At 32.3% G+C, this 21,253-nt stretch overlaps 1 protein-coding gene across 5 annotated transcripts in view; it reads left to right on the forward strand.

Annotated features, from left to right (window-relative positions):
* Positions 1–21,253, forward strand: part of LOC143239787 (filamin-A-like) — a 167,363-nt gene that overhangs the window by 32,142 nt on the left and 113,968 nt on the right. For all 5 annotated transcript variants that reach the window (XM_076481298.1, XM_076481296.1, XM_076481301.1 and 2 more), the window contains 4 exons: positions 10,642–10,902; positions 15,174–15,271; positions 16,934–17,200; positions 17,658–17,735. In XM_076481298.1, coding sequence (XP_076337413.1) covers positions 10,642–10,902; positions 15,174–15,271; positions 16,934–17,200; positions 17,658–17,735 — 704 coding nt within the window. The remainder of the gene's footprint in view (positions 1–10,641; positions 10,903–15,173; positions 15,272–16,933; positions 17,201–17,657; positions 17,736–21,253) is intronic.

The raw sequence follows: 21,253 nt of genomic DNA on the forward strand, positions 1-21,253 counted from the left end.
GTTTGTCAGTGTGGTTTTTACACTGTAGGTTTTGTAGTCTGTTGTGTCTTGGGATTTATTGTTGTTGGTCTAGATGTGTGTGCATATAATTTTTTCCACGGTTTTTTTGAGGAACTTTGTTGATGTTGATTTCCTCAGAAAACAGTGAAAAAAGTTATACGCACACACATCTAGACCAACAACAAAGAAACAAAAATAAATTCAAAGAAACAACAAATTATAAAACTTTATACTGCTACATATCATATGTTCCTCATATTAGTGAAAAATAAACAACATTTGGAAAAACTTACAACAAAACATTTCAGTATATAATAATTTATTCAAAAGCCAGGTACAAAACTAAAGTCCATACTATGTAAAAACTACACTGACAAACACAGCAGTAACATAATTTATAAAATACAATGCAACAACTGCCACGACTTCTATATTGGAGAAACAAAAGGAAAAATGGAAACTAGATTCAAATAACAATAAAAAAAAAAAAAAAAACACCTTCACACGTTTTTGAACACTGCGAATCAAATAAACACAACATAACTATAGAAAACACCCAGTTACTAAGTGGGGAAACAAATATAAACATACGCAAAATCAAAGAAACCCTACTTATATAGCAACTAAAACCCAAATTAAACCAATATAAAGGAACACCTTCATACGTATACTAATTAATAACCTAATATCCAACTGCAATGCCCCCTACAATCCTGTGCCCATTTATTCTCTCGTCTCTAAGAAGTTTGTTCGGCAGCGTTCAGTTGCAAACTCTCCATGTTAAACTGAAGATGACTTAGGAAGGTCGAAATGTTGTTCTCTGCTTATCAATAAGTGTTAATACCTACATCAGCCGTTCTGATATACATTTTTATTTCATCTGGGTTTCTCGTCATCAGGAATGGTTTAAGGGTGTGAGTACAAATTCATTTTTCTACCAGATGTGAGTGAACTTATAAATTGTATGTTAAATAACTTATTATTTCATATTTTGTGAATATTCATTCACATAAATGGTTAAATGATTTTAAAATAATGGGCGTATTTTCTCACCAGTATTTCAGAATTAAAAACAAAACAAAACTGGTTAATATCAGTAGGGGAAGGGGCATAAATCTTGATCATCCAGAGGAACATAAAAATGATATCCTGATATATCATAGACATTATATTTCAAGAATTATCAACCACTTGAACTCTTTTTTGTATCTTGTTCTAAAACCTTCCTGTCTACCCAGTTTCAAAATGTTTAATAACTGTTATATAATTAATTATATATGCATTGATTATTTGTTCCTCTCGTATCACTTTACAACGCTGCTATATGAGATCCATATCAGCTGGCTTCTTTCTTGTGAAAAGAATGCAAACGAGATTAATTACTAGTATACCATATTATTCAACCATTTCCTGCAGGTTTATCCAATTTTTTTCGAGTCACCTTTTCAGCAATAGTGGGTGTGGCACAAATACAAAAACCTGCTATATACATATGTATATATATATATGCATGTATGTGGATAATATTTTTCTATATATATATATATATATATATATGTCATATCCTTTGGACTGTTTGGAAATAGAAGTTTGCTTTTTTTTCTATAATAAAAACAACTAGAGTTTGTGATGCTTGTTGTCAGAGCAAATAATGAGCACCTGAGTAACAGATGTTGGAACGTTAGCATAGGAAGTTTCCAATGTCCCCTCTACACTTCTTACATGCCTAATTTCCACCATTCTTTCAAAAATTGGATGAAGAGCTATTGTTTTGGCCCTTATGACTCCAAGAAGTTCACACATCTCTTTAAATAACACTCATTCAAAGTTCTATTCCTGATGTGATTAACGTTTTATAGGTACCCCAAAATACCGTAACAAAGTCATTAACAATTTTTCCTGATGGACCCGGCACGGCCGGATGGTTAAGGCACTCAATTCGTAACACGAGGGTCGTGGGTTCGAATCCCCGTCACACCAAACATGTTCGCCCTTTCAGCCGTGGGGGACGTTATAATGTGACGGTCAATCCCACTATCCGTTGGTGAAAGAGTAGCCCAAGAGTTGGCGGTGGGTGGTGGTGACTGGTTGCCTTCCCTCTAGACTTACATTGCTGAATTAGGGACAGCTAGCGCAGATGGCCCTCGTTTAGCTTTGCGCGATTTTCAAAAACAAAGAACAAAACAAACTTTCTTGATGTGATTGATGTTTCATAGGTGCCACAAAACCCTGAAACAAAATAATTGATAAAATGTTTTCAAAAGTTTCTGCTTCTATGTGAAGAGTGTTATGTATTTCTGGTCATTTGGCGAAATAATCCATTAAAACTGTGATGTATGTATTCTCACTGCTACTATGTAGCAGAGAACCAAGCACATCGACAGAAACTCTTTCAGGTATGTTCCAACACAATATCATTGTAGCTGTCTATGGTCGTTTTTTTCTTCATGAACTCATTTGCTCACAGGACAGTTTACTTAACTTACAAGAGTTTTCTACAGTTCTGCATCACCCAATTCAATAGAAGAGTTATTTTATTATTTCCATTATTTTCGTAACATCTATATATCTAGCTGTTTAAGGTTGTTGAACTGATGGAAACTGATGGAGTGCTTTGAAAAAGGAATCCCTACGTTATCAGTTTATATTTGTCTTTTGATTGTATTGTGTGACTGTCAACCATGAGGATGATTCTCCACCATTCCTGATGCACTATATAGTTGGTTTAAAACTTGTAATATTTGCTTGATCATCTTTCAGTTGCGGCTTGGACCACAGTAATATTCCATCACCATCTGCAGATATCCCACCATAAAGTGTGTTCTGATACACTCTACTTTATCTATTTTTCTCAGACTGTGCTTCCCTTTCCTTACAGTATTTACATTGTTTTTTAAAACAAGCCATATATTATTTGTGATAAATCTTCAACAATTCCATGACTTTCTTCAAGGTAATTCAAGATTTTAAAGTTGTATTCCTACCGTTTCTGGAGCCATCCAGCAACATGGCCTTTTGGATTATGGAAATGCATCAATTATTTCATACTGTATGTTTGATCTTTCTGAAGTGTAAACTTTTGTTCATATACGTAACAATGGACATGACCCAATGCTTCAGCAATGCTCAATAGTTCTTTTCAAGTTTTACAGTACTACCCTATTGGACAATTCACTGATTTACTAGACGGTCAGTTGTTATTTTCAGTATTTTACAATACTCCCGCTGCAAAACTACTGGCATCTTTATCTATTATGTTTGGATTCTCAAGAGTTGGGTATGCAAATTTATGGTTGATGGCAAGTTCTTTTTTCAGTTTGTTGAATGTCTGGTCACAGTCTTCAGTACTAACCAACAAACAATAAATCTTTCCAAGTTATAAAGTTCCTACTTTCTGAAAAATCTACTGACTTATTATTTTAGGCAATAATATGTTCTTTCCCCTGCTTTACTTGTGATAATGTAGCTCCCACTTCATAATTACTGGCATCTATATCAATTGTGTGGGGATCTTTACGATTTGAACATAAAAATACTAAATTTGTACTGAGTTTTTTTTCTATAATTTGTTGAAAACTTATCAGAGTCAATTTTCTCAAGCTAAATGTGTTTGGTTCTTCTGGAAGTCTGTGTAGGTGAAATCCTCTTTTTTGTCATAACTTTAGCGGTGTTGAACATTCCTGAATATATTCAGTCTTGGTTGTGTTTATAAACTCTCTAAATTAGCTATATTTCTCAGGAAACTCTCACATTAGTTGAACAAATCACACTTCTTCGGACATGGCCAGGTGGATTAAGGTGTGCGACTCGTAATCTGAGGGTCGCGTGTTCGCATCCCCGTCGCACTAAACATGCTCACCATTTCAGCTGTGGGGGCGTTACAATGTTACGGTCAATTCCACTATTCGTTGGTAAAAGAGTAGTCCAAGAGTTGGCGGTGGGTGGTGATGACGAGCTGCCTTTCCTCTAGTCTTACACTGCTAAATTAGCGCAGATATCCCTCTAGTAGCTTTGCGCAAAATTAAAAAACAAACAAACTAACTAACTCTCTCTTCACCAAACAACTTACTCCCATCTGAAGTCATCCTGTGCGTAATTATATCATCCAAATAGACAAGTATGACATTCCGTTGTAAAGATAGAGACAGAGAACGCTTTCTATTGATCATTCAAATATAGAAGGTACATAACATAATTCAAACTCCAAACCATTCTTGACCTGTTTCGTCAAATTGCATTTTTCCAATGTCAATGAATTAATCATAATATAACAATTTATAAATCTATATGTATTATAATAAAAGAAAGACATTTTTATGAATTACTGTTCATGAGATCCTGATGGAAGTTATTTTTAGTATTCTGACAAAATGTCAGGTTTATGAAAAACGTACTGTCATTCCTTACTTAAGGTCAGACAGGTTGCAGTAAATCTCACTAAATGTTCACCATGCTGTCATCTGAATATGTATGCACAACTTATGAAATTTTCCAAGGAGAATGCTTAGTTATGCGGGATCGAAACACTCAACTTGTTTGTCAAGAGTATCTCATAGGTATTCACAGGTACATCAAGGATACCTAATAACTGAAAGGCAAATCCCGCAGGTTTCATCACACAAGCGAGTGGAAAACCACATAACTTTTGATAGCTCAGGAATGTCAGTACCTTATTAAAACAATTAAAACAAGAAGGCTTGTTACTTATGCGTTTCATCCCAACCAATTTATCAGGTAATTTACTGATAAAGATTTCGCGCGATTTCACCGTTACTGTTATAGAGCACCTACAACCCTAAAATGCGTAACGCATTTTTGTAAAGGCGGGAAGCAAATCGTTTCTCCTATAGAAATGTGTCGGGATGGGACACGATAATTTTACTGATTAATTTCACATGTATTGTAATAATCATTTGTCACTACAATACTAAGTTCTTATTTTTATCAGACTATTAAAGGTTTAAATACCAAGTAACTTCTTCGATGAAAACCAAAGCAAACGACACGTTTTTGCATAACAGGTAAGCTTATTCATTCTCTGAAAGTGATAATTTCGTTTCTACGTAAGTCGGCCAGTTCAATAATACAGATTTTTTAACTGTTATTTTTGTTCAGTTTAGTGTCAGTGCGCACTTGAAAGCGTCAAATCAGTTATTTAGCTTTACAGAATTTATTCTATAAATGGACCTAGCACGGCGTTTGACTCGTAATCTGAAGTCGCAGGATCGAATCCTCGTCACACGAAACAAGCTCGCTCTTTGAGCCATGGAGTCGTTATTTGTGATGGTCAATCCCACTGTTCGTTGGTAAAAGAGTAGTTCAAGAATTGTCGGTGGGTGGTAATAACTAGTTGCTTTTCCTCTAGTCTTACACTGCTAAATTAGGGACGGCTAATGCAGATAGCCCTCTTGTAGCTTTGCGCGAAATTCAAAACAAACTCTATGAACGAAGTTTAGCAATAATGTTTTAGATAGAATTAAATATATGTTTTCGTTCATTTTGTAAAACAAAGAAGAATATAGAAATCTTTGAGAGTCCTTCTTTAAATTTGATTGTTTTTATGAACTATCACTTAAGCGTTTTGTTTATTTTATTTCACATAAAGTTATACAAGGACTATTTGTTTACAGGTGTTCATAATTTTGAACTGATTTAAAAGAGAAGTCACCTGGTCAACAGCAGTTGTGAGATGGAATAGTAGGATTTGATTAACACTCTTTTAACCTACCCACGATTCGTTTCCCTCTTTCTCTTACTGTCATTAGAGTGATACAAACCCCTAAATTTCATATACACAATCTGCGATGATCGAGACCCACTTAAAAAAATGAACACAAGGACTGAGTAAAATATTTTTTCATTTGAGGCATTATGAGAATGTCCTGGAATTTTCCTGTTGCAGCTCATGCATCTCTTTGAGGTCACTAATCATTATATATGTCAAAGTCAGGTCATGGAGAATTGGGGCGATGAAATATCCTTATTATTCAGTCACTTTCCTTAGGCTTGGGCCAGACTTTTTAGGCTGTTTGTTATTGGTTCTAACAAAACATTTATAAGTATCTTAGTGGCATTAATGCTATTAAGCACAAAGCTTGACGATGGACTTTCTTTGCTGGGCTCACCATGGGTACCGAAACCTGTTTTTTAACGTTATAAGCTTTCAGACTTATCGCTAAGCCACTAGGGGCTTTAGTTCTCTATACATGCATATAATGTACAGATAGGACAGAAATTGTTCGTACCCCTGCGTCCCGAGTGGTTTTTTGCTCATAACTTAAAAAGTATCACGATTAGGCTAATAGAAGTATAATTTGTTATAAATATTATATTACCACACATCTACATAATTTTGTATGTAAATTAAACGACAAATAAACTGTTTATAAAAAATAACCAAAAATAGGAGCAGAAAATGTTCGTACATTTCAGAACGTATGAAAAAACTGATATTCCCGTAAAAGTTTTGTTTAGTTTGGCGAATAAACTACATTATACCATTCCAGAACTCGACATTGGGTTCATAATTATTGGAATTTAGCCATAAAAAAATGTACTTCCAGCAATTTAGCGCCATCTCCGTCATTATCTGTTTGGTCATCATAGCGAACAGAAAACAACTGTCCACTGATTTAAAAAACCGAATTATTGTAAAATACAAGTCTCGTGTGTCTCTTTTCGGTATTGTTACACAACTTAATGTGCCGAAATATATTGTTCAAAGCATAATTGCCAAGTTTAAGCTTACAGGATCAACTGATAACCTCCTTCGTTCCAGACGCGAACCAAGAGGAACCCTCGTTCAACACGTAATGACATACAGAAACTGGTAAGGGAAACTGGGGTTGAAGTAAGCATACCTCAATCGTGCTTCTAAATGAACAGGCTTTACATATGGAGTTCTACGAGGACGGCATGCAAGAAAGCATGTAGATAAACCCTTTACCTGTTGGAAGAACCAGACCAGACTAAAATCGAACTTTTCTACCACAATGATGTTCGCTATAATTCCCGTAAGAAGGGAGAACGAAATCTTCCAAAGAACACAGTCCCTACAGTTAAACACGGAGGTGGCTCGATCATGCTATGGGGTTCCTTCAGCTCTTCTGGTGTAGACAGCCTTCACCGTGTCAACGGAATCATGAAAAAAGAAGAGTATGTTGATATATTAGGCACTTATATCAAGAATGATGCTTGGAACTTGCGGCTTGGGTGTCGTTGGATCTTCCAGCACGACAATGAACCTAAGCACATATCGAAACATATGCAATCCTGGTTGCAGAGGAACCATATAAGCGTTCTGGAGTGGCCATCGCAGTCATCCGATCTCAACCCAATTGAAAACGTTCGGAATGAGTTGATGACTAGGCTTCATCAGTGTCATCCGAAAAACTTACAAGAGTTGGAGGCCTTCTGTAAAGAATAATGGAAGAAAATACCAGTCGAGTACTGTCAAACGATCATGGAGGGCTATGAGGAGAGATTGCACCAAGTAATTCACCTGAAAGGCTACACAACTGACCATTAAAGTAGACGCACGAACACTTTCTGCCCCTCCTATGTTTGGTTATTTGTTTATAAACAGTTTCTTTGTTGTTCAATTTACATAAAAAGTTATGTAGAAGTGTGTTAATATAATATTTATAAGAAACCACACTTTCATTATCCTAATCGTGATACTTTTTAAGTTATGAGGAAAAAAACTACTCACGACCCAGGGGTACGAACACTTTCTGTCGTAACTGTATTTTAATTTGCTGCTGTTAATATACATTAAACATTTGTTTTGCTTTCGAAGTTTGAATTTGTTATTGGAATGTAAAATATTGGCCCTCTAATTGGCCTGTGATAGTTTTATTGTGTTTAAAATGTTACATCTTCTGCAGTAATTCCTGTACTATTATTTCGAAAATGATATTCATTTTTTCTTCACCGTACAGATTTTTCACAAAGCGTCATGTGTACTTTCACACAAGTGAACCATTCACTTAAATCGGGTCACATTTTGTTGTGCTTAAAATGTTAACAATGACGGATTTCTTTAGATAACTCGCGATGTAAGAGTCGTATCGATCGTTCTAGAACCCAAACAAAGCAATAAAAATGTTTATTGTGGTAAACGAAATAATAATTGAATCTGCGTAAGAGTTTCTTCCCACAATTTGCAAAAAAATCTTTGCGTGATAAAAATGAAATGAATGTCATTTGCAAAACCCACGAAGCTGGATTATGAAAAATCCGTTATTAAGACCCAAACAGTTTGTACGAAGTTTAAATTCAAGGTCTATGTTCTCATGTTAATATATGTTGATGAAGGTTAAATTCCGTTTGTCTACTGTTATATAATAGTTAAGTGTAACGTTTACTTCACATACTATTTAGTTCTGAAAAGCAGAAGCTTGCATTATTTTGTATGCGAGGAATGGTAATTTTCTAATAGGGTGTTTGCTTTTCAGAAAGGGTCGTTTTCAGATATGGTGGAGGCAGTAAATTTAGGAGAGTTTAAGCTTAATAACGATTTAAATGATAATAAAAAACTGACTTCCCACACAAGGTAACTCTGCTGTAAGTTGCTGTGGACTTGATGTATCTGTACTTACTCTACCGGAAACTTTGATACAGTTTTATCTGATTCTGCATATGTTGTGATAGAAATGGTCGTACGGATTGTTTTAAACTGAAATGTTTGGTGAACAATACCTTTCTACAAAAGATGAACTTAATTATTTGATAAGAGCCTTGAGCCTTCCAAAGGATTCTTCAGAATTTAGGAACCAGACTCTGGGCCAAGAACTTGCTTTCTCCAGGGACATTATTTTATTGGTAGAGAAGTCGTGAAAAAACGTTCATTCCGTACTTTTTACAAGAAAGTTCGCTGATTTATTGCAACAGTAGCAATAAATTAACACCAGCACTGCAGTCTATGGACCAAGTGAGTGGCGATTGTTCATTGATTCCCACAAAATAAGTCTAAAAGGTGTTATTCACAGTGGTTACATATACGTATCTGTTTCTGTACTCATTTGGTTCATTTGAATGGAACGTACGAAAATCTCGAATTCCTTCTTAATAAGGTCAGATACAAAGAACATGATTGTCTACCTTCTGCAAACTGAAAAGCTCTTTGTTTGTTGTTAGATCGATAATCCATTTATACAAAATTTCCATGTTTTTATGTGAATGGAGTAGCAGAGCAGAATGAATGAAAAGGATGCATATTCATTGGACATCAATGTCCTTCAGGTTGTTTGTATTTTTGTTAGAAAACATAATAATAAAAATGTTCATTGCGGTAAACGAAATAATAATTAGATATAAGTAAAAGTTTTTCTTCCCAATTTGTAAAAACTCCTTATGTGGTATAAAAAAATTAACATCATTTTCAAAACCTTCGTAACTGAATTATGGAAAATCTGTTATTAAAATCAAAACAGCTTTTATGAAGTTTAAATTCATAGGCCTGTGTTATCGCTTAAATTATTTTAATTTTAACAAAGAAACGTTTAACATTATACATATCCTTGTAATGCGATAACAATGAAATATTTAGATCCACATTATAACAACAACATAAAAAAGGCAGATTAAATTGCTTTATTAACAACCAGTAAATCTATATAAAACAAACAAACAACGGTGAGGTATCAACCCTAGTTATTGAACAGTCTTACTAAATGAAATTTAATTTTCCCTGTTGCTAAAAAAATATATGTAAGACGTGACATTTTTGTTTATAATGTGTTCAAAACAACTTAGGCATGTTTTTAGTTTGTTTGTGTGTGTATGTGTATTTTTTAATATATCCGACTAACAAAATTTTGTTTGTGTGATTTTGAAACGAAATGGGATAAACATGAGATTATTGGCGAATGTTAAATGCAATTAAACTTGCTTTGGCGCTGTTACAGTTTGTTGTTAAGCGCAAGGCTACACAGTGGGCTGTTTGTTCTATGCCCACATCGAGTATTGAAACTGGGTTTTTGGTATTATTAGCTTACTGACTTGTCAATGGGTGGCAGCTTTTCGTGTTACAATGTAACTCCATGTTAGAAGGTGGAAAGAGTGTTCAAGTTTCTCACTGAAACTCGAAACCTTAATAATGGTGCACAGAAATCAACAATAATTTTGAAAAATAATAGAATAATTGCCACAGATATGGAAATTAAAAATAATTTGTAAATTGAAAAATATGACAACATTGTTCTATAAATACCTTCTAGTGTTACTACTAGTAATAGGTGATAATGTACTTTGAAATGTGTGAGAAATAAGTATTTGAATTGAATGAATGATTTGATAATTACTTAAAGAGTTACAATGAGAGGTAGTTTTTCATATTTAAAAATAACCAGGAATACTGATATATCTCATATTGAAATACTTGTGTTGTATTTTCTTAATATTGCAAGAAAATGACCAAATTATTTTTGTGATTCTTGAAAGTAATTCCTGTTTTTATTTGTTGTTTTGTAGAGTGTCAGTCATTTGTTACTTGATTGATTCATCAGTTTTTATATGATAAAATCTGCATGATATAAAGAAGTAATTATTTTCCATATTTTACTGTTTTTGCTAGACTTAAACTTATTTGCAAAATATTATATGCAAAACAACATTGTGACAGTTACCTTTCACATACAGATAGTACTGATATTGTGGATTGCAAGTTGAAGTTAATTCTTGGATTGATATGGACACTTATTCTCCACTATTCCATCTCCATGCCGATGTGGGAAGGTGAGGATGCAGACCTTGTTCTTGGGTCGAAAGGAGGTCCATCTCCAAAACAAAGACTTCTTGGATGGATCCAGAGTAAAGTTCCTGACATTCCTATTAACAACTTCACTTCTGATTGGAACGATGGCCGAGCCATGGGTGCCTTGGTTGATGCTGTTGCACCAGGTTTGTCTTGTTGGAATTATATGTCATTTCTGTGAGTGATGTTTGTTACCTTACTCAAGTTATTCAATCAATGATTAACAGTGTAATGTGATCTATAAGATGGAATTTATCCATGAATATTACAGCAACAGTAACTGTTTAATACTTTGTGATACCTGACACTTTAAAGTACTGGCAGAGACACATAGTTTATTATGTATAAATGAAAGTTATAGAGGTGGCGTGATTCACGTATTCAAAATTGTGAGGAACTTGGACTGATTTATGAAACATTTGTTTCAGTAGCATAATCATGCCCCTACAGCTCCCACAGTTGTTAGAGAACCTGAGCCAAAAGAGGGTGGGGACAAAGACTCCAACAGTCTTAAGAATTTCCAGCAAGGAGGTTAAATGTATGGGGCACAGTTACTTTTTATGTGAGAAAAGGCATCTTTTAATGAACTGGTCTGTTCATTTGGTGTAGAGAAGAAGAGGAAATATGAACCATTATTGGTAATGAACATAAGCTTTGGTTGCTTGAATGCAGGTAAATTATTTTAATCAAGGTTTTATAAATTTGTGGATTGGTTTTTCCAGAGGATCTGGTTAGCTTGAATTTTGTTGGACAGATATATGACCATGAAGGTTGTGTTTAATTGGGTGTTGTAGTTGGATTCCTGCCAGCTTGCTTTTTTCTTAGTTTATCAAAAACATCTTGATTATAGTATTGGATATTTTACAACCTAACATTTAAGATTTGTAAAATCCAAGGGAAGTTTGGATTTTTTGAGATCTCTTACTGGATTTTCTCAGAACATTAGGGTACAAATAAAGTAGCAAACTGTATTGTTTTGACATTGTATTGGGTTGAGGAATAATTCGTGAGCGTTTTTTCAAGTTAAAAAAATATATTCATAAATGAAATGCTTTCGCAAAATATTTCATGTCATTTGGTAGATAATTTTTTGCTCTAATAGATGGTGTGTTTGATTTTCATATGTCTTTAATTTTTGCTTTCATTTTCAGCTCATTAAATGGAATGTCAAGTGAACAAAATCGAGCATTTTCGACACCATCTGCTTTTCACATTTAATTTCTTGCAATTTCGTTTAAAACAATGCATACTATATACCTAGGTATTACATGAAATAAAGTATCATAATAAATGTTTTGGGTGTAATGTGTTCATGCATTGAAGTATTGTATAGTCTTGCATGTAATGTTTGAATGAAATTGTTTAAAAACGCTCACGAATTATTCCTCAACCTAATATTAAGTAGAAAGTACCTCATCACTTAAAATTATATGTACTCGTGAAAATAATTTATCTCTAGATCCATTTAAACAAATTTAAATTTACCACAATTAAAAATGAAGGCTAGCCACAGTAACCATGCAGTCTAATTTGATAGTCAGAATGTGGTTTTAAACACTTGTCTTCTGTTGTTTTATAATGGATAACACTGTGTATCATATTCAGTTATGTTAATGATATATAGTGTGTAATGAATATCAGATTACTTGTGAGATAACTTAATCTATAAAGAGCTTTTGACTGAGTGGTAAGAATTGGACTGTCAGGAATGTATACCTTTCATAGTCTTGAAGTGGTCAGTCATACACTGAAAGGGGTTATGAAGTTTATTTATTTAGGCATTTTTACAAGCAAGAGCTTATGTATGAACTGCTAATGATTAAGTTAAAGTATCGGAGCAGTCTTAACAAGATAGGTCTTGAGGTATGTTTACTTATTATTATCCAAAGTTTGGAAATAAAACTTCAACATCATGTAGTATTCTAAAGTGAATGAGTGTTATTCCACTAGAAAAGAGAAGAAAAGGTTGGGTAAACTGATAATAAAGAATAATTCAAGACACCTAAATGAGCTTAATTACTTACTGTCTGATGAAGGGCATATACTTGAAACATTGTACAAAATAAACCAGGAAAAGTTTTCATTTAGATGTGTCAATTTATTGTTATTATCATTTATTCAAGAATGTTAAAATATTTTCAGTATATAAATTCTGTATTTTATAATTATCAAAGTAAATGTTAACCCACTGTGGTTGTATATTGCCTGAGTAAGCTATACTGCTATCCAGATATTTATACCAGATTCAAGTTAGAATTAAATATGATAGAAGTCTTTCCATAACTTAGACTAAAATCTGAGTGAAGTCTTCCCAAGCATTCATCCAGTGCAACAAACAACATTGGTAGAAACTAATGAGATATATATTATAAATTGAACTTAAATTTCAATTTGACTTGTGACATAGTTTTACTAAAATGACATAATGATAATTTCACAGTTTTGTTACATAACGTTTAAAATTTAGTAATTCAACATGTCAAAACTAGCTAACGGAATATAATTTTTACCATCAGAAAATGTGTTGGTAAAATATATATATTTGAAATAAGTGTGTGCACTCCTATTTTGTTTAATTCTATTTTTTTAAGTCTTCTGGTAACTAAATGAAGTTAATAAAAAGTTGTTTTTGATTTAAAAAAAAGTAATTTACCTATGTAATTCACAATTAAAAACAGCCTGTAGATTACTAATGACAACTGTATAACATAAACGGACAAGAAGTGTATAATTTCATAAATTAATAGGCAAGCAAACTAAAACTAGCAATGATTAGAATGCAGTAAAATGTCATTTGAGCTCCCTCTATATTTTGTATACTTTTTGGCCTTCATAATATCTTAGAAGGCTCAGCTTCTTTTCGAGATGTGGTTTATTCTTAAATTATTATATAAGTTAACAATGCAAAATAATCTTCATGGGTGTGAAAATTAATAAGAAAATAAAATAATAATAGTGGTTAAAGGTATTTGAACAATATACTCAGTAATATTGAGGAAACTATTATTAATGAAAAAATAAGAAATTATTAAATGCATTTTCTTTCATACCAAAATAAATACTTTTATACTTATGAGACTTTACAACATTACATTGTATTGTTAAGTCTAACTTGGTAGTATCTTAAATTATTATTATGTTAATGCTATTAACTCTTAGCTAAAATAATTCAATCACTTTTAAAGGTTATAATTATTATAATCAAGATATTAAAATAATAAAATAAAATTAATAGACATTCATCAATGTATTTTACAGGTTTTAATATAAACTTATTTTGATTCTTTCTCTCTCTTTCCTTTTAATCTATAATTCAAATACAGTGTTAGGAACAACAGTTTTGGTTTTAAGCACTATTATGAAGTTGTGTAATGCCTTCTTCCCTCTAGTTATACCAGTGTTTTTTTCTTACATTTCATTCTCTACCAACTGACCTATTATGGTTGATGTTTTAAGCATCATTGCTAATTTGCTACTTTATAGAAGAGTGCTTCTTAATTTTGGAATTTTAAATTTATCAAAATAAAAGTATAATAAATTAATGTTTCAGACAGTTTAGATGTAGTCAAGATGTGACAAAAATTTGAGAAAACCATTTAGATAATGGTAAGATATATATATATATATAATGAAATAGATTGTCTCAATACTATTAGTTACATTAATTGCTAATAGGCAATTAAAATCAACACTATAAAATGGAAATAAATGTAATACAAAATAAACATTAAAGAGATTTTGATAGAATTCCCATTGTCAGCCCCAGTTGTCACCTTAAAGTCACAATGGATAATGCTTGTGGTAATAGTTTCTAAATACTATACGATACTACTTTATGCTATCAGACAAATTACAAATGCTGATATCAAACTAGCCAGCTATTGCAGAATATCAATTATGGATATAGAGCTGAGACACTGTGGATGTAAGCACTCAACTCCATGCCCTGTTTGCTGGATAGTATCAGGTGTCCTCAAGATTAACTTTACATTGTATCACATTGTTCCAAACATATATTGCAGTGTATCAAGTTTTCTTAAAGGTTAACCTTATAGTATATTAATATAGTATATTAAGTTGACAGTTTATCAAATTATCTTAAAGATTAACCTCATTCTGTATCAAGTTGTTTTAAAGGTTAGTCTCACAATGTAAAACTGCCCTAAAGGTTAAACTAGTGATGTATTGAGTTGCACCTGGAGTCCTTAGACTGCTGAATTATGTCACGAGTCTTATTCTTTAGATCAGTTCTTTGTGTATTGAGTAAAATGGTTTACAGATACTTAAAAATATCTGTAGAGTCAGAAGCTGTTAAAACATGTAACCAAGTTTTGAAAAAGACATTCTTCTTGTTATATATATTTGTATTGTTCTGTTGACAAAATGCTTTAAATAAATTTTTTTTTTTTTATTTTAGGTCTGTGTCCTGATTGGCCAGAATGGAGTCCCAACAATGCCCTGCAAAATGCATCTGAGGCAATGGGTCTAGCCAATGATTGGCTCAATGTGCCACAGGTGAGACATATGTACATATGATTTATCTTATGTTCATTAAGATTGTAGTTAATTATTATAATGCACATTAGCTTTTGTCTCCTTGTTATGTTATTTTCATTATAAGAACATGACTGGATGTTAAGGTTTACTCAAATAACCTCAAAAGTTCTTACTATAAATGTATTATTTTCCCTCTTCAAATTGTCAAAATTTTCAAGTTTATTTATAAAAATATTTTATAAGTCAACTCGCAGAACCACAAGAAATTTTCTCAGGCATTTTTTTAGATGGCATTTTCGTTTGAACAACACTCACTTTAAAACACTGTAGTGTTCCAAAGGCCACATTTTCCATCTTTTTCCTCCCAACCAAAGTTAACAGTGAGAATAAAAAAAACTTGCAGTGATAAAACAAATCAGACAAGAGTATTATGACATATAGATCTTTGAAGATCTTAAATGTCATTTTAAATTATCAAAACTGTCATCAGTAAATTGTGCATTGTGTTAAATGTTAAAATTATTGCTAATTATGAAAACTACATAACATAACTGTAATTCTCAAATAATACTTTTCAGTTGTACAAACTAATAAATAATGGCTTAAGGTTACTTAGTGAATTTTTATACAGAAGACAAGCACTTGAGTCAAACAAGTAACAAAGAGTTGCAGTTACCTTCTCTGTTGGTGTTTGTTACAAAACATTTGTATACTTGAGTTTACTATAGTAACAATAACTGTGCCTTATTCAGGTAATAAATTCACAACAACAATTACTGTACTGTATGCTTTACTTACTTTGACCAGTTTCCTATGTTACTGGCTATTGTCATTGAGAATGACAGTTGCTATTCTTGTGAAAAACATGGGCTGTACCATTTGCAAAAGTTGTGGAACACTTTGATATCTCTGGTGCATATTGGATGAAAGAAAATTGTGTTTAAGCCTATCATTTGAAAAGTATTGTTTGTGCAATTTTTGCTAAATCTTGCATTAAATCAAAACTGAAATGGAGGAACAAACCTTAAAAGAACATATTCCATATAAGTTGGATTAATTACCATAAAGTCTATTTATTTTAAGAAACTACATTAGAAGGTTAGTTCAGTAATATCAGTGAAACTGTATGTGCTTCTGTGCATATTTTATACCAGATTATAATACCAATGTATGTTTATACCAGATTATCATACCAGTGTATCATAATATACAATATTATGATACTAGTGTATGTGTATGTTTTATACTAAAATATAATAATACCAGAATTTTGCAATGTTTATAGAAAATAACTTGTGGTGATTATGTTTTTTTAATTAAATGTGTGTTTCTAAACTGTTATATACAAAATTGTATTTAAATTAATCCAATAATTGTAAAGAAGATGAGTGATTTGACCCATTTTTTTTATCAGCCCTTACAAGTGAATATCATCATATGCAAAAACATGAAATTTATTACTCAAAATGATGGATTATTTGGACCCATAATAGTTCTGTTTTAAGGCTAAAACGATGCAGTGATTAATTTTGCTGTAATATTTTTATATTGAACTTTATTTCTATGCTTGATATGTTTTTGTATTATTTTGTGATATTCTGTTTATTTCTTTTGCATTTGACACAACAATAATTAATGAATAAAACTATATAATTATATAGAATATATCTAATTTTTCAGTTGATAAGACCAGAAGAGATGGTAAACCCAAAGGTTGACGAATTGTCTATGATGACGTACTTGTCTCAGTATCCAAATGCCAAACTTCAGCCAGGGGCTCCTCTACGTCCTTGTATCAACCCTAAGAGAGTTCGTTGTTATGGTCCAGGTATTGAACCTGCTGGTGTCGTGTGTGGTGCTCCTACCAGTTTTACTGTCGAGACTTTTAGTGCAGGCAAAGGTGACATCCAAGTTTTTATTGAGAATCCTATAGGACATTTAGAACCTGTGAGTGATAGCTTCCATCCTTTTTTCTTAGCTATATTGTTTGTTTTATTATGTTTAAACAGTAGTAAAAGTTTGATCTCAGACTGCAAAGTTGTTGTTGTTTGTTAATTCTGTCAAATCATATTTTGGTTTTCCTATACTATAAGTGGCTTGCTAATAATACCAAATATTGCATAATTTTACAAAAGATTTGCTGCCATCTGTTGTAAGTAACATTTCAATTTTTGTAAACTCATTGCTTTGAAAGTTTTACTTTGCTTTTGGTCACCCATTTTGTCCTAAACTGTTTACTGCTAAGTTTCATTAGGCTTCTTTGTTTTATCTGTAAGTAAATGTTTGGTTAATAAAGACAGTGAGTGTTTAAATTTCACTTCATTATTTATAAATGCTCAATAGATGGCAGTAGTGACTTTGTCCAACTGGTCTTTGTAATAGAGTATTTTATCATCTCTTGTAGGTGGAGGTAACATTTAATAATGATCGAAGCAGAACCTACACTGTTACGTATACTGCCAAGATGGAAGGACTGCACAAGGTATGTTGTTGAACATTGAATTCTAATTCATTTTTTTGTTTAAAATCACAAGTGTAGAATGAAATCTAATTTATATCTGTGTGACAGTTGAGTTGCAGGATATCATAAATTAATTACCAATGTATATGTTGAATGCCCATTTGCATTCTGTTTATCTTGCATGTTTAACATCACAGTGTTCTACTAATTAGTGCATGTTCTAGTAAGAAAAATGTACAAGGAAAATAAATAAGTGTGCTGACTGTATTATTAGTATTTCAATTTGGATATCACATTCAGTGGCCAATTATATTATTATTTTATTGAGTATGCATTTGGTATATTGTATTTATTATATAAAAATTGCTTTTATTGTTTTCATAGCAATTATTGGACAATGTTTACTGAACACTTGTTTGAAACGAGAATATAATTTGTGAATAGAGAATAAGGTACTCAACTTGTGAAATGTAATTTCACCATACAGATTTTGTAACTTTGTAGTTATATGGTTATTTATTTAGTTAGAAAATTAAAAAGTAATAAGATAATTTCCAAGCAAAGTACCAATACTTTGTTTAGTATTTTGTTAAGTTGGTATTTAACCATTTCAGAGTTTATCAGATTAATAGTTTTTATTATTTAAGGTCTTATATTTTAACAGTCTCTGTTAAAATAGTTATTTAGAATTTTCTGTTAAAAGTAGACTGTAAACCTTCATGTTAATGTAGCATTACTAATTAAACCAGTTACATGATAATTGACCTACAGCTTAATATTACCAAACATTTATCAACAAAGTTTTACAAGGGATGGAATAAATCCTAAATCTGCATGAAACAACCATCAAATCAATTAAAGTTTTCTGATTAAAGCTCATAATTTGGATTGGCTTTAAAAACTAAATTTACATTAATAACAATTTATATTAAGTTGAAAAAAGAAAGCATCAAAAATGAAAAATAATAATTTTTATATTTAAATGTAGATTTTTAATTTTTCTGTATTACTTGTAAGTCTAATTTCAGATTAAAACAGTGTTTGTTAGTGAGCAATACTACTGTTTGCCTGAAAGGATATGGTTTCATATTTTTTATAAAGGATGGTTACTGTAACTTAAGTGGTGCTGATTAAACCTAAAGTCTTTTAACTTTACATTCTCTTCAAGTAAACTATATATTGATTAAAATGTGAGGAAATTCATTAACTTTACATTCATGCTTGTTTTTTGTACTATTTCCAATATTAAAATTGAACTATTACAATATGACAGTCAATACCACTATTTGTTTAAGGTAACACAAGAGTCGGTTGTGGTTATTATTGACTTCCCTCCAATCTGTTGCTTATAAGTTTGGACGACTAGCACAGATAGCCCTTGCATAGCTTTGCTCAAAATTCCATGCATATAGAAATAAAATTTTAAGAAAATAAATCTTGAATACAGTTGTTATTATCAGAGTTTTTCTGGGAGAGTAATATTTCACAATGAATTTATTTTTTCTATGGTATATCTATACTATAGAAATGAATCTTTTTTTTTACCTTTTGCCAACAAGATAATTTTTTGTGTTTTTCTGTAATATATTGTAAATGTAAGAAAATAGGGGCTATATATTTTTAATAATTGCCAATGCTTTGTTTATTTGTGTATGTTTTCTCACTTCAATAAAATATATCTACTGGAGGTTTTGCAAATCTAGTTCTTCTTGTGATTTGTAGAATAATAGAATATTAGATTTCTAGAATAATTTGCTCCTTCTTTATTGAAAAGGATAATGTTGACAAAGCCTTTTTTAAAAGGTTTTATGGGCTTTTGTGCCAGACAGTTTCTACACAGTTCTCTACTCACCATTAAAAGTATTTTGATGCACTAAAGCTCAAGTTACAATCAGAGAAAGATTTAGAAGTTAATAAAGAAACATTTTAAAAATGTACAATCTTTTATACATTGTGAATGATCAGTCAAGTTAACAATAATAAGTAACGTTAAAAGTATATCTGATACAATACATCCTTCATCTCACAAGATTAACTACTCTCATTTATTGCTGCCCTCTATATGTGAACTTTCTTATTATGCAAGCCACAAACCTTCTGCATCTCTTGATTGGAATCAAATGATTCCAATGTGTTTCTCATGCAAAATAGGAACATAGTACACTCACATTACTCCCTCTATGTACCTCTACCAAACTATCACTTCTCGTTTAGTGGTGCTTACACTCGACTGTATTTCTTTTATTGTCCTGATTGGTGTTCAGATTGATTTTTCTTCTGGAAGTAATTGGCCTGGCATGGCCAAGTGGTTAGGGCACTCGACTTGTAATCTGAGGGTCTCAGGTTCAAATCCATGTTGCACCAAATAAGCTCACTCTTTCAGTCATAGGGGCATTATAATGTGATGGCAAATCTAACTATTCGTTGGTAAAAAAGTAGCCCAAGAATTGGCAGTGGATGGTGATGACTAGCTGCCTTTCCTCTAGCCTTACACTGCTAAATTAGGGAGAGCTAGCACAGATAGCCCTCGTGTAGCTTTGTGCAAAATTGAAAACAAAACAAACCAAACTGGAAGTCATTTAATTTAACATTCTCAGTTTTTTTTTAAAGCATATCTGTTCACTTACCCTTATTATGGTTGTTTTTGCTGACTACAACAACATGAATTCCTAAGTTAATGTCATCACTTTAAGAGTCTCACATTTGACAGGTGCTTTACCAATGACACCAAGTGTCTACATTTATTCTCAGGAAAATTGAAAATGATATGGATCATCTTTTATCCCTAGACCCTTCCCCACTTCCTCCTGAACTTTGTGGAACTAGGACAAGTTGCAAAGGACTTGATTGCCTATTTCCTACATCCTTACTTTGCTGTGCCTTCCCATACCCTCCCTGAGGATTCTGATCAGTCTTCCACATTTTTCTTTTTCTGCCTTGTGTGATATTTTATTCTTTACTCCTATGTCTTATTACCCAGATCCTTTTTAAATACATGAATGTACTTCCTAACTCTATTTGGGGTTTCTCTCATCCCCTGATATTTGTAATCATGCTAAACAATTTGTGTTTCTGTTGAGTTATAGTGTTAGTATGTCTTGTCCCCCACAGACTTGAATCAGTCTCCCTCACATTTTATAGGGTTATCTTGACCAATTTTTGTTGGGTTCAGTTTTACCAATTTGGAAGGTGAGCCCCTGAATCTCCCATTAATCTTATTTATGCTCAAATTTTCACCCCACCATTTTACTCTCAGAAATCTTTTGTACCTTTCCACCTTCCCTCTCCTGTCTGAAGCTCTTTACAGAAATCTTAAGAGATTTTCTAGGAACATTTTTTTTTTTTCCTCCATGTTGTGTTATTTTGTTGTCTTCAACTCTGGCTTTACAAAGTAGATTATTTGTTGCTGAGACCTTTTAGTTTGTGATGCTGTTTCATCTAGAACCTGTTTATCTGCTTCATATCTCCAGGATTTGCATATGGATCAATTTTTAAACAGGAATCAGCCAGTCATTCTCTTTAATTCCTTCTCAAAGCTA

Source organism: Tachypleus tridentatus, chromosome 13 (genome assembly GCF_004210375.1).
Source record: "Tachypleus tridentatus isolate NWPU-2018 chromosome 13, ASM421037v1, whole genome shotgun sequence".
In the NCBI taxonomy this organism is placed as follows: Eukaryota; Metazoa; Arthropoda; class Merostomata; order Xiphosura; family Limulidae; genus Tachypleus; species Tachypleus tridentatus.